Consider the following 15238-nt stretch of genomic DNA (forward strand, 5'->3'; position numbering starts at 1 on the left):
CACTGTACTCTAGATTTCCAACACAGCGGACATTTTTGTCCTGCAAATGTAAAAAAAAAAAACAAAAAAAACAAACCCACGTTACCTACAGAACTCAACATCTCAGTCCACTCTCTCTCTCACCCTCTCCTTTTGACATTCTTTCTGTGTGGAGTTCATTGAAAGCAGTCTTTCAGTCCTTCACAGCCGAGAGCACTGCTGACTGACAAATACTCTCCTTTAATCACCTCCTGTTTAATCATCTACGTTCTCAGTCTCATTTTAATATAGACTTTCTGCTTTTCTCAACCCTTTTACTGCTTTCACTCAGTGCCTTTCTCTCCCTCTGTTTCTCTTTTCTTTCTCAGTTTGGCTTGATTTCCCTCACTACACTCGTGTCTGCGGTATATGTCACCAAAATGCTCAAGTTTGAAATTTCAGTACTATACTGCCTTCAACACTTAGGGAAACTTAGCCTTTTAACCGTTTTTAAAGGTTTTTAATACACATGACGTGTGTCTTCAATGCCAGGTTGCAACAACTTAGCATATTAAAAATTTACCAAGTTCATTATGAAGAAAAAATTATCACACGTGTAAATGCACTACCATTCACAGATTCAGGTTTGGAATTACCATTTAAAAATTCAACTGTTTTAATTAATATAAAACCAATTTTGATGTAGATACATGCATAATAATGCTATGATGATGTTAATACTGTAAAGCTTCATAAGTTTCAAGGAATTTGTAGGAAGCTGTTAAAGCTGTTGGTGGGAATTCACAAATTTTTTAACAGCTTTTGCATATTTTGTTGTTAAGATGTAAACAGCATCATTCAGACTGGAATGCTCCATTCTAGAGAAACTTGCTGATTCAGAATTTTTCACAGTGGTGGTGAAGGGAACCAGACATCTGAAGAGTTTAATCACTCTAATAACTCCCTCACAGAAAGTTGCTACATGAAACGGTTATAAATATGCTGCCTGATGCCTGAGACATTGTTTTACAATAGTTTTGAGATTAGCTTTTGGCCTAAAATGCATGTTTTAAAAGCCATTCAGATGGAGAGGTGCATACAGGGTGTTGTAAGGTAACATATTACCCAGTACTGTCATGTAGACAGACAGTGTTGTCATTATATGCTGTTACCTGCACCTTCCTGTACAATAATTATTGCACTGCCTTTGTTATCTCAGGATAGATCTTATTGCATATTTTTGTATATTTCTAGTTGCATATATGTGACTGACTGGGTGAGGTTTTAGAGGTGGGAAAAAGTCACTACCTTTTTGTGGAAGATTACAGGAAAATATATTTTTTCTTTAAATGATATTCTTTGATGAATTGTGCTTAAAATTAATGTGTATCGGAAATCAGAATGCATTTTTCTGATAGGGGGCAGTCGTGGGCTGGAGGTTAGGGAACCACCCTTGTGACCGGTTCGGGGTTCAGGTCGCCAGTTCGATCCCCCTGGCTGACAGTACGTGACTGAAGTGCCCTTGAGCACGGCACCTAACCTCCAACTGCTCCCCGGGCGCTGTGGACAGGGCTGCCCACCACTCCAGGCAAGTGTGCTCACTGCCCCCTAGTGTGTGTGTGTTCACTAGTGTATATGTGGTGTTTCACTGCATGGATGGGTTAAATGCGGAGGTCTAATTCCAATGTGTTCAGACACAGTTGGCTAAAAGGTTCATTTCATTTCATTTTTCTTCCTTAACGTGATGCATTTCTGAGTGAAACAGGATACTTGGGTGGGAAATAATCGAGGGTGAGACATGATTTTATTCTTGAGGATTTGAGAGGATTATGTGACACAGTGGATTGTTCTTAAAATGACCAAGGACAAGAACTAACAGGATAAGAGACATAAACTAGACAAAATCTGCTCTTCATACCAAAGTAGACGCTCTAATGAACACGAAGCTGTAGTTACAACATATACTCAAAGTATTAGTTAACAGCTGTTTGTGTTAGCAAAACCCCATGATATTTTTCTTATTTAATGGAAAATTGACAGCGGCAATGAGGATAAGGCGTCCCCAAACTTTTGGCAAGAGGTGTATGTTCACAATATAGTGTGGAACACTCATCGATGCTCAAGCAGCCTGACTGCGTTTAGTAAGACTGTGTGGCCTAAGTGTGTGTGCTGTCTGCCCACATATTTGGTTTAGGATTTCTACTGAGGGTCCAAAGCACTAAAATGTTTTTAGATGTCCACTTCCTGGAACCACTCATCTCTCTCTCTCTTTCTCTCTCTCCCTTCCTCAGTCTCTCTCTCACAGTGTCTGTGATCAGTTTCCTTGGGCTCAGACTAATCTTCTTGGCAGCCATGATGACTGACAGCTTTGAAAGAGAATACCGCAAATGAGAGAAAAAGACAAAGGGAGAGAAGAGAGTGGAAGAGTGAGAGGGCAGTCCTGTCAGACAGCAGGCCAGCACAAAGTATTGTGTGGTAAACACAAATAAATAATGTCATCAGTCAGTAACATCAGGAATACATTCCTCCAGTATGTACGTGTGCATGTGTGTGTGTGTGTGTGTGTGTGTGTGTACGTGTGTGTGTGTGTGTGTGAGACAGAGAGAGAGCATGTGTGTATACAAGCATGCGATATGCATCTGTGTAACGAACACAAATAACTTTTGTGCTGTCCAAGCCCCCTGTAATCTAAACCACCAATCAGCAGAAGAGAGCCCAGCTTCCCGCTTGCTCCTCACCCACTGTTTACATTTCAGAAAAGAGGCCCTGTGTGCTTTATATGTGTGAGTGTGTGTGTGTCATGCCGTTAGCACTGTTAAGTTGGCTCAAACACACACAAAAAGTGCACTTAAATTTAAATTCATCAGAAGCTATTTGCTGAGAAAATGTTTGAGTCACCAAGTTTCCACAGAGGTCACATGCCGGTCTGAGGGAAAAAAAGAAAGAAAAAAAGAAAATGTAATTTTGAGTTTTGTGGCCTTACCTCACTTTGCAAAAACACTCAGCAGTTTTTCTTGGAAAGCTCCACGTCCGAGCCGTCGGGCCACGCGTTTTGATTTTTTCTCCGATTTTGACCTGATTGGGAACAAAACGTGGGGAAACGTGTTTTATTTGGGGGTCTTGTTTTTTTAAGACATAATTATTTCAATCAAAATAATAGAGAAAAGCCAAATACCCTCTTTATCTTGGCAGAAACATTCATGGCCAGCTAACTCCGACTCAGTCCATGAACACTCCGACACAGAACACTGAGAGGAGATTGATTGCTTGATACAGGAAGAAAAAACACTGGTAATTTCTGCCGATGACAGAGATATTCTACAAAACGTAATTGTCACTTTGATGGTGCAGACTGTGACGGATCTGCGAAATAACAGCGAAAGTAAAAAGGGGGCGTTTGACTGGCTGCCCTGGTCGAGAGCTCAGCGGACAGCGTGGCGATTGGACAGAATAACATCAACTGTTCCAACATAGACAGAAGGTGTAGTGTAGGATGTCTGTTTGGATTAAAATCAGTTTTAAAATGTTAAGTGGGGACATCTTTGAAAAGGGCCCACACGTCTGAGCGAATCCAGATTTATTCTGGCATGTAGAAATCACATATAATTTCTGTACATTTCTACGTTTCGACCGTCAGACTAGAAAATGACATACTGGGTCAGTGTTTCCCGGCCCCGGTCATGGGAACTCCTATGCACTGCACATTTCAGAAGCTGGACCACACTCATGTTACTCACCAAAGCTCATGAAGAGCCTGAAATTAGCTGATGAATTGGTTAAAGCGATCTAATAGCTGGGTGAAAAATCTAACTTGCTTACTTCTTATACCAAATGCAGTCAGTCAGTCAGCACTTGTTTGACTTCCTCAATTTTACACTAGTGCTACCAGCTAATGTAGCTAACAAATAAGAAAGCTTATTCACCAGCAATTAGCCTCATGTAAACCGTGTGCTTGAATCATCTTGCCTCATACTTGCCTTAAGCCTCACTGAGTTGTTAACTAATCTTGAATAGGCTCGCTTATGTGGTTTATCCTTTGTGTGGTGTTCATATTGTTGTTACTCAGTGGTCTGGTGGACCCACCGCATTATTGTTCTTTTAATCAGAACCATAACAATTTATGTAAAAATACCAGATGTTTAAAATATCACAAGTGGCAAGCATAGGGTTCTCCTTTAGCAGCTGTAGCCAGTCAGCAGCCTGTCCGTGTTGTCCACCCACACATACACACACATACACACACTCACACACACACACACACACACATATACAAACACATACACACACACTAACAGCAGGCCATGTAGGAGGAAAACAGAGTGAAGGGACACAGCACCCCCACACTTTTATTCCCCACAGGTTTACCCCAACACCACATGTGTAATATAAATGTGTAGGGGGTGAACAGTGTAAAGTCATTGAAAATGTGTTATTTTATATGTTCTTCACAGAAAATGAGCAAAGGCCAAGGAATCTAAGATGGAAATTGCATAATTTTTTCTTTTGGTAAACACAGAAAATGGGTCTCACAGACCCCAACACCACCCAAGGGTTAAAAAATGGACAAAAGTACAAAGCATAGCTAAAACCAATTGTAGCAGCCACCACAATGTCACTGCAAGCCTATTTAAGATTACTTAAAGCTGCACTATATAAGATTTTTTGTTAAAATTTAAAGAAGTAGCATTACTGAGTCAGGAGAAACATGGTAATGTACAGTGTGCATGCACTGCCATGAGATCATTCACTTACATTCTCAAAAGACATGTTCACCAAGTTTTGACCAGGTTCTCTTTGAATGCTCATTCCGCACGCTCGCAATGATCAGATTCTGATCAGATTCATCGGTATGAAGAGTCCGAAACACAGAATGTTTTTCCGCGTTATGTGCAGGTACACATTTGCAACCAGAGAGGTCTCCAAATCCCCAGATCTTACAAGTCTTCTGTGCAGCTTTAACAGCTCAATGTGGTTTGAAAGTGTGCACAACGCAATTCCGTAGTTACAATTTTCTATTCCTTGACACATTAGCCTCATGGTTCGTGTGCAAAACTAAAGACGTACTTTGAACATTCTGGGCATTAAACACATCTTTGCTGCATTTTGGGTAAGAAGAATTAGATGTTTCGCTAAACTTTTGCTTTTAGTTTAAAGCTATTCAAAAAAGTGCAGAGCGCACAGAAATTATATTATAAAGCAGATGGAGGTAGTCCACAAGTTGAAAAATGAATGGGATTGCTTCTAATGATCATCATGGCAACTGTATCACAGATTACATGGTTGGTAGAAGTTTAGTAGATTTTACCAGTGATTTCAAATTTAAAACGTTGATGTGGCTTTGCATTTAGGGTGTATAGTGTTCTACCCATTCAAAGAGACACAAGGCTGCTCTTGTATGATTTGAAATAACTGCCCAGTCACCCAGTGAACAGACTTTCTTACAAGAACTCTGATTTAAGGTCTATAAACCATCATGCATCACTCTAATATCTCTTATTACCCACTATTTACACACACATGCTTATTACAGGTTTTATCCATTTAGCCATATTGTGGATCTTTCAGCTTTTGACCATTTGGCCATATTTGGATCTTCTGGTTCTTTAAATCCATTTACAATCATTTTTAAAGGTTGATCTGCTTCTTCAAAAAGAGCAGAGCAAAAGAGCAACATTTAAACAGAAAGCAGCTCTGACAGTGCTATTGTAAATATCTAAAAAACATTTTTTAACATCAAAGTAGTCAAGACTAAAACTTTGTAGTATTCGAGTCCAATTAAAGACCAAGACCAAGAGTGAAAAGACCGAGACAAGACTAAGACCAGACTAAGATTTTTTCAGAACAGAAAAATTAAAAAAGAAAGGAGAAAAAACTGAAATACATTCGTAATTCATTGTACATCCATTAAGAATTAATGAATATAAGAAATATGATATTAAGAAATAATATTATATTTTATCATAGATTTTGTAAAATAAATTTTGTGTTAGTAAATGAGAACATAGTAATAATAACATTCTGATTTGTCCTTAGAGAATCCATTATGGAAAGGTTCATTTCAAACCTCAAATGGTATCAAACTGATTTTTTTAACATGCTGAGAAAGGACTGCTTTATTCTATTTGAAAGTTTTGTTGATATTCAATAATCATAGTTTATGATTATCTCAGATGGAGGCAGTGCACTCAGCTGGTCTTGAGAACAACTGAGCCCCTCAAATGAAAAAACAGATATCAACCATTCCACTCTTTTTTTGGATTAGCGGTTATTTTGGTTTCTATTTTGTTTTGTACAACAAACTATGCTTTATTTAAGTTTTAGTAACCTCTTTATTTCAAATACAGGACATCAAACAATGACTATATAATGTTTACAAAAAATGTCACATATGTTTTTTGTTGCAAGGGCTCAATTTACGAGTCCACCTTATCCCGAGACCAAATCAAGACTGAAATTGTTAATTTATGGTCTACAGACTGAGATCAGACCTGAGTACCACATCACTATGTCAGTCTACATTTCTCTCCAATGATTTGTGCTCAAACTATGGAGCCTATATATTTGACAATCTGCCGTAGAAAATGAGGTGTGAATGAAGACAGGAGGAAAAAGAAAGAGTGTCAGAAGTGTCTCTTCTGTGAGTGGCGCACAGTTGGCTCACTTGCTGGACCTCAGCTCACTAAACTGCACTAATGGAGTTTAATTAACCTTCATTGCGTTGAATTGGGCTTAATTTGTGCAGGAGCTGTAATCTTTAAGACTTATCGCCAACCACAGCTCCCTGGTGGCTAGACAGCTCCACACCCTGTCAGTGACCCAGCACATGCTTTTACATGCACACACACATACACACACACACAAGACTGTTTTGCAGAACATCAGTAGGAGACTGGGAAAAAGACTGGCTGTTTTCAAAATCTGAAATAGTGCATCCTGCTTACCTGGTTCAAAGTTAGAGCACACATTTTGGACTTCTAACAGATTTGGATTTTAGACCAAAATTGTTTTGCTTTAAATGTTCCTACACGCTACTTATAGGATAATTTAAAGCAACTTATTAAACTTAATAAAGTAAATGAAAATAAATGATTGATAAATAAAGTAAATGGTTGAACATTAAATTTTGTCATGCCAAATGTCAAAACAACAATAACACTACTAAAACTTTTTTTCAGTAATGACTGTTTTGGTAGTGACAATTGTAGCTAATTTTGAGCATAACATAATGCTAGCCAGTGTATAACTAGTAAACAGTTTAAACACACATAAGTTGTACACACATAAAATCATAATGTTTTATTGAAAAACAAAAAGTTTACTTAACTGCAGAAAATATGACAATTATTAATGTTACACTGATTTTCAGACTTTGGGAAACATTTACTTCAAAACAGTGAGATCTAACTGCCCACCATGTGGCCATGAGGGACAGAGATGCAGTCTCACTTCCTGCTCTAAAATGCAGGGGTGTGGCTAAAATAAGGTTCCACCTACGGACTAACACTGTTTGTGTTTCAGTAGTGACATGAAAACATGGGACAGTATTTTTTCATTTAAAAACTAAACTCAACAGGCTGGGTTTGCAGCTTAGTTTCCATATATGGACTTTATAGATGGGCAAGTGAGGGTTAGGTTTTAGAATTTTCATACCACGTCAAACTCTTTTTTTCAAAATAAGTGAGTAAATTTGGTTTTCCATGATATGAACCATTTAGTTGTCTGTTCTGTTGACATAAAAATTATACAAAGATGCAAATGTAGGCTAAACAGTACATCATGGATGATTCAATTTGGCCAGAATGACATGATGTAGAAAAAATACTAGCTACTAATATTGCTAACTAGCATAATGATTAAATGTGTTACGTGTGACTTTAATTATTTTTAATTGCTTTGTATAGCTATTGCTTCATATAGTTCACATAACTTGTAACCTGCAGCCAGTTGCATTTCAGTTTCACCATGTGAAGCCAGTCTAACTCTAGATGAACAAAAAGAGTGTGATGTGCTTCTTGCGTTATGGGCATGGAATCCAACCACACACAAACTGCTTCTCACACAAACACATCTGCTTTCTCTGCCACAATCTGTGAAACAAAGTTATCCAGTCACTCTTGATTATAACACGGTTAGGGAAAGAGGGTGAGGTTTTACAGAGAAGTCGATTGAATTTGATCTGACGGGAACAGAGAGACGCCACTATCCTCCATTTTCCTCCCTGTCCACTCACAGATGGGAGCCATTAGCCAGAATTACCGAACTTCTGATGGAGCAAAGTGGATTGAGCAGTTGCCAAACATACATCAACTTCTCGCTCATACACTGAGCCAAATAGTGTCGCTTACACTCAGTTCCCATAGAACTTGGCTGCAGTTGGTTCTCATGGTTCTTACTGATGAGCATGATTCAGTTTGTTTTAACTACTGCAGAAAATATCTGGTGATGTTGGACTGCAACATGCTTTCATGCAAATTGGACACATTTCAGCATATCTGGACAATGCTCAGGTTTCACACACGCGCACACAACTGTATGTCTATCTATAATAAGAATGTAGGCGTAATCCTAAAACGAAGCCTAACCTTAAAGAGGAATCCCATCACTTTTCAAAATTTCTGCATAATTAAGCTGTCAAATGTAAATAAAGCGGTTTGATGTGAAATGCGCCATTAAAGAGAAAATGACAAAGTCAGAACTATTCACAGTGGTGGTGATAAGAACCAGGCGTCTGAAGCATTTAATGCCACTAAAAGCTACATCGTAGAATGTTATTAGATGAAATGAGAGGTACAAAACAAACAAAATGTAGCTTTTATAAAACAAGCTTTACAAAGTCAGGACTATTTTGTTTTCCCTGATGCTGCAAGTCTGTTTGTCTCTGATTTGACTACAAAATCAGAGTATTTTTGTCCTGAAATGTTCAAAAACATACAAACACACACATACACACACGCAAAAATACACACGCAAACACACACATACACACCCACAAACGCACAGATACACATACACATGCACAAATCCACACACAGACTCACAAATACACACACCACACACACACACACACAAACACACATACATACATGCACACACACAAATACTCACATACACAGACGCACACTCACACACACATACAGAGGCATACACACACACAGGCACAGATGCTGCAGAAATACACACAGGCACACACATACACACATAAGCACACATACACACAGGCGCAGATGCTGTAGAAAAGGTTTTGTTATTGTTCAGCAGAATGGGCTGGTCTGCGAGAGGGGGTTTCCTTCCGCTGACTGCAGGGGCCTCGTGTATGATTAAAGAACAGCGGCTGATATAAACAAACAGCAATCAGAAACAGGAACACACACACACACACTCACACAGACACAGCGTCCACATCAGATGCTCTGATTTCAGAGCCCACAAAACCCAAACACAAAGCGGCTATGTTTAACCATCAGGAACGTTTAAGCAAAGGTCACCAGATCTGCACAAGCTCAGGAAAACCACACACACACACACTTAAAGCCAGAAACCTCTTAAACCTTTGATTCCCCAGATTTCTCCATGCTTTCCCTGCACTGAACCCTCATGATGGATTACCGTCACCCAGCTGGCAGAATCTGCCCATTATGTCACTCTGCCAGCAATAGAAAGCCACGTTTACCATGTCCACAAATACTACACTGCAGTGCCAAGCACTCACCGCTGCAATAAGAGAGATGTAATTGTCTTCAGCTCCCCCCGAACACACACACACACACACACACATCTAACGATCAAATTCTCTTTGCCCCAAAGACACACACACTAACAATCTCTACCGATCAAAGGTTTGGAATCACTGTTTAAAAGTTCTCAGTCACTGTTTTTAGTGACATGAAACACATTTTGCTGCAGATGAACACATAAAATGCAAAATGCAAACGTACAACTTCATAGGTTTATAATATTCTGTAAAAAAAAATGTTTAGCATCAGGAATGAAGTTATAATAAAACTAATATCCAGAATACCACAATACAAAAATAAGTACCAAAAGAATTTATAATGACTTCAAATGAAAAAAACAAACAAACAAACTAAAAAACAAAACATATATGTATATATATATATATATATATATATATATATATATATATATATGTGGAGATTTTGGTTGGTTAAGGGTTAAGATATTAAAAAATGCCCAACAGAAAATGATCCTTTTTTATCAAGTTTTTTTCCTATGGTATCCACATAGACACAGCCAAGTGAGCTCTCCCATCGGTTAGCACTTCAGGAGCTGAACTGAATTTCAATGTCATATTAGCCAGTAACATAATTAGGAATTCATAGTGGAATCAACAAATCACGTTTTGACTTCCAATCATTGGGACCTACTTGGTAAGATAAAACATCACTTTAGGCCTTCTGGATCCCCTAGATATGTCACTGATTGCAAGTACGAGTGGGAGCCTGACCCATACATTTCTGTCAGATGCCAAAAACAGAAAACAGCGGTGGTCGCTCTCTGCCGGGCCTCTTTACTGAGTCACTATAAAACTATAAGATAAAATATATGTTAATATGTGTTATATATGTTTACAAGTAAAACATGGAATCTTTTTGACAAGCTGCAGATGTTTGTGTTTATTATAGAATGGCCAAAGACTGCTCACCACGTTTTTTTTTTTCCCTTGTATTTTGGCCTAAACTGAGGGTTTAGCTCTAATAGCTATGGTTCGTCACTGGTGCATACAAAGAACTTTTTTGAAGTTTAAAGGATGTCCATATAATGAAATGGATCAATACCAACTTCTATTTTTAAGCATGTGTTTGAAAAGTGGTGATTGAGTCAGATAACTTGACAAGAAATGTCTGTTATTTGTCATTTAACTATTAATTATTTAAAAAATATCTAAAACACAATTTGTTGTGTAGTTTGTAATACTTCAATGTACATTACAGAAGTTATCAGTGAATGAAATAATTAAGCAATATGTGATACCTGCTGAAGCCAATACAAAAACATTTTTGAAATATAGAAAATATGGACTATATCTACCTGGATTAGCATTAGAAATGTAGCATTTATTTCTGTAGAGTTACAAATGCAGCAAAATGAATAAAATGCAGACATTTTAGCACAGACCGATATTTGGCCGGTTTTTCTTGCACTGGTGGAAAGCGAGCGGCCAGTCACAGTAACTGTGAAACAAAGTCAGTTCACCACACACATTCTTCAGTTCTGCTGACCATGATGTTTTTTTTCTTTCATTTGCACCTGTGATTCTCCTCTTGCCTTAATCATAAATGCAGAGTGGCAAGGCTGGGCTGGATTAATCGTTAATCTAAATTGCTCTTATTTCACCAAAATCACAGCAAATTATACAAAATTACAGAAAAACTCTTACTTTCCTACAGCATGTGCCCAAAGCCTTGAACACTGAGAAGAAGCAGAACACTCCTGTCTCGTCTTTCCTTTCTTTCTCCATCCCCTTTTTTTAAATACGTCATTTCAGAATACTGTAACGTTCCAAACACTGAAAAAGATCCAGTTGAAGTGTGCTCAAATATGAAGAACAGAATATGTGCCTGTAAGTTAATCGAGCAGTCATTACACTAATTAAAGGTTTGCATCATTGTTTACAGTAATATAAACTTACTGTAAAAACATATATATATACATATATATATATTAACATATATAAAAAACATACTGTAACACATATCAGTGTAGCTATACAATATTTCTATTATTATTGTACATATCTGCAAATGCTGATACATAAACATTTATAAAATATAGAAATCAGGACCAAATCTACCCAGATTAGCATTACAAATAAAAATAACCTTTAGTTCTACAGAGTTACAAATGCAAAGATATTTTAGCACAATAGCTCAGCATCACCTAAACATTCTGCTCATCCAGAATACAATAGATACATTATCAGAAATATTAGTCAAATCTAAACATTTTTTCCATGCTTTGTAAGCAATTATCTGCTGATGCCAATATGATTTTGTAATTATTCCACATCCATACTGACAAGTGATCTCAAACTTTTGAACAACAGTGTACATATCTATTCATTAGATATGGGATCAGGCCTTCCTCATTTTTCAGTTTTTGATATAATTTGAAAATGCATGTTGTCCTTTATATTGGGTGTAAATCTCATGATGACTGGACCAAAAGAAACAGCCCCAAATTACTTGGGAAAAAGTCTGGTTCCATTGACTTACATTAAAAGTAAAGCATGTTTTTTCTTCTCCTGTAAAGTTATCATTTCAGAGATACAAGGTTTTGCTCCGACAGCGGCGATATAGAACTGTGAACTTTCAAAGAACCATTAGAATGTATAAAAGGTTCTTTGCATGGTTAAATGGTTCTTTATCATGATGGAAAACCTGCTAAATACAATTCTATATAGCACCAAAAACAGATCTATTATTAGAAGTCCAAGAACTTTTTTTGGTACTATATAGAACCATCTTGGCTAAGATTATTTCAGATGTGTCCAGAAAGATGAACAGAGCAGTAGATGATTCTAAAAGGCTGTATAACATTAATAATGAAATTCTAATAAAATGAACACCCACAATGCCTCGTGCTTCGAAAGTAGTGATCAAATATCGAGGCAGATAGCTTAACAATCACATATCGTAAATAGAAAATTATAATACACTATGTATCATTTATTTACTTGTTTTTCCTGAAATATCTGAAACACTGAATAAAACTACTAAAAACTAGATGAAGTTTATTACTGTATATAAATAAACATTTTTGTAAATATATATGTAAATGTATAAATAAATGTGTACCCTACCGCACACTCACGGTAAACCACACCCTGCTCTCTGTTTCTTTGCATGTCGGAGAAAAGGAGGGATTTGTTTCAAATTACATTTTTATTGGCACGGAGGGCTGAATGGCAACTGGGGTCTTTCAGAGGGGCTGCCAGAGAAATGGCTGACAGAATAAGAGCGATCCTGTCCCCTTCAATTACACTTCACACACACACAGAGCGTCTGGAAGCCATTACACAGTGAGTCCCTCTCTTTGGCTTGATGGTTCCCAGCTGAAGCCTGTTTTGTATTTCGAGAGGTGTGTGTGTGTGTGTGTGTGTGTGTGTTCGTGCACACACAGAGGGGGCTCAATCAGCAACAAGTCCGATTGATTTCACTTCCCTCCCAACACCAGTACTGCCATGTTTCAGAGCAAGATCTGACACACACACACACGGGCAGGAAATGAGCAGACACACACAAGCTGGTCCATGTCAGCTAGTTTGGGTTAAAAGTAAGACCATGGGGTGTACAGGATTGTGGCACATTGTGATACACACACTCATTCTCACATGTGCCACTTTTTTATGTTTTCATATCATCATGAGGACATCTGGTCTTCACAAAGTGCTAAATACAAAAATATATAGAGAGACAAAGAGAGAGAGGGAGAGAGAGAGAGAGAGAGAGAGAGAGAGAGAGAGAGAGAGAGAGAGAGAGAGAGAGAGAGAGAGAGAGAGGGCTCATGATGATGACACTGAATGGTATTGATGTCTTGCTGAGCCTTGTCACTTTTTAACTTTTTCTTTCTCTTCTTTTCTGTAAGTGACTACCCATAAGTCCTGGGGAGATGAAGGTGGAGAGGATGGAAAGGGCAAAGAGATGAAAAGCAGGAAGGACAGGAGATCAAAAGAGAAAGAGAGATCAAACAGGCCATAATCACAAAGAGAATCTAAACATCTAAATCATACCCATCACACACACACACACACACACACACACACACACACTGCAGAAAACTGATTGTACAAAGAGCATGTGTCCTGCACATACAATTTTTGATGACTAAACTGAAATGTGCATAAGCTAGAGGTGGTACCGACCCGATGCCAGGTGTCCATATCAGCAGAAAATGCTGGATCAGATATCAGAGGGAAAAACGGATGAATCCGATCCAACTCTGTAACAAATCTAGCCTGAAATAGCACACACTCCCACTGGGCTTTATACATTAAAGTTGCGTACGGTCAAAACTGATCGTAAAATGAGTGTACACACATTTCAAAGACAGTTTTGTTATTCATCAGTTTTACCTTTAGCATGTCTGTATGATCAAACTCTGGTAGTGTGTGTAAACCAAAACTACTATCAGTATCATCTATCATACCAATAATAAGAGTAAAAACAGAGTAAGAATAAACAATAAAAATAACTATACATTACTAATAATTTGTGCACATAGCAATCAAAACAAAAGTGAATGTACTTGATTACATTACAGTCATATAACAAATACTGCAACTATTACATATTCTATTTAAAAACTATTATATATTACACTGTGCTTTTGTTTTGTACTGCTGGCTTCAGCCAAAGACTAAACAACACAAAACACAGCTAGTGCAGAAGCTTCTCATACACTGCAAAAATACAGCTTTTAAATGTTATTTTAGGAAAAGAAAGCACTCTACGCAATAATCCTACTGTTAAAAAAAAGAAAATTTGTGTATTTCACATTTTATTCTTTCCAGTCATCATAATTTTAACACTTTGCTCAGTAGGGAGAGCAGTGCACTCACAGCTCAACCTCAAACCCTGGCCACAAGCACAGCCATTGGCTCACGAGCTGCTAAATGCTGTCGTTTCTTTGGCTCCCTACTGAAATACCTGCCTGAATTAGGGAGTGCTTCATGTAAATAATATGTAACTAAGGTATTAGTAGGCTGGTGCTTGATTTCATGCACAGAAGCTGATTTATCATTTGCTCTCAAATCTCCTCTTGCTTCCACATCATATGAAAGTTTTGTGAATCAAAACGTTGAGACGTCATTAAAGGCAGTCAAACCTGCGCTATTTTTTAAACGCAACTTTGATGAATGTATTCTTGTGTGCACGTGTGTAAGAGTGTTTGTGTGTGTTTGTGTGGAGTGGAGTGTGTCTGTGTGTTTCTTTAGCAGACAGCTCTGACAGAAGACTTGCTGAAAGGAAGGAAAGCTGTTTGCTCCTTTTCATTCACGTCCGTCTGTCTCTCATCACACATTCATGCGCCGCAGGTGAAGAAATCCGTGCGCAGTGTGTTTTAGAGTACTTACAGAATCACATATACACACACACACACACACACACACAGTTTTATTTCTGCAGTGTAGGTGAGGGGCCCTCTCCTACTCTCGGGACTCTCTCTCTGTCTACCTCTCTCTACTTTTCTCTCTCTCTCTCACTATTGCCATTCTTGGACCCAGACTACTCTCACTGACTAAAGTTCTGACTGACAGCTTTGA

At 38.0% G+C, this 15238-nt stretch overlaps 1 protein-coding gene across 1 annotated transcript in view; it reads left to right on the forward strand.

The window, feature by feature from the left end:
• Window positions 1-2252: 2252 nt before the first annotated feature.
• Window positions 2253-15238, forward strand: part of npvf (neuropeptide VF precursor) — a 35280-nt gene continuing 22294 nt past the window's right edge. Inside the window, exon 1 of the mRNA XM_036565698.1 lies at window positions 2253-2433. Within this exon, the coding sequence (XP_036421591.1) occupies window positions 2346-2433 (88 nt within the window). The 5' untranslated portion in view covers window positions 2253-2345. The remainder of the gene's footprint in view (window positions 2434-15238) is intronic.

The sequence above is a fragment of the Colossoma macropomum genome, unplaced genomic scaffold (genome assembly GCF_904425465.1).
Source record: "Colossoma macropomum unplaced genomic scaffold, Colossoma_macropomum, whole genome shotgun sequence".
Lineage (NCBI taxonomy): Eukaryota > Metazoa > Chordata > Actinopteri > Characiformes > Serrasalmidae > Colossoma > Colossoma macropomum.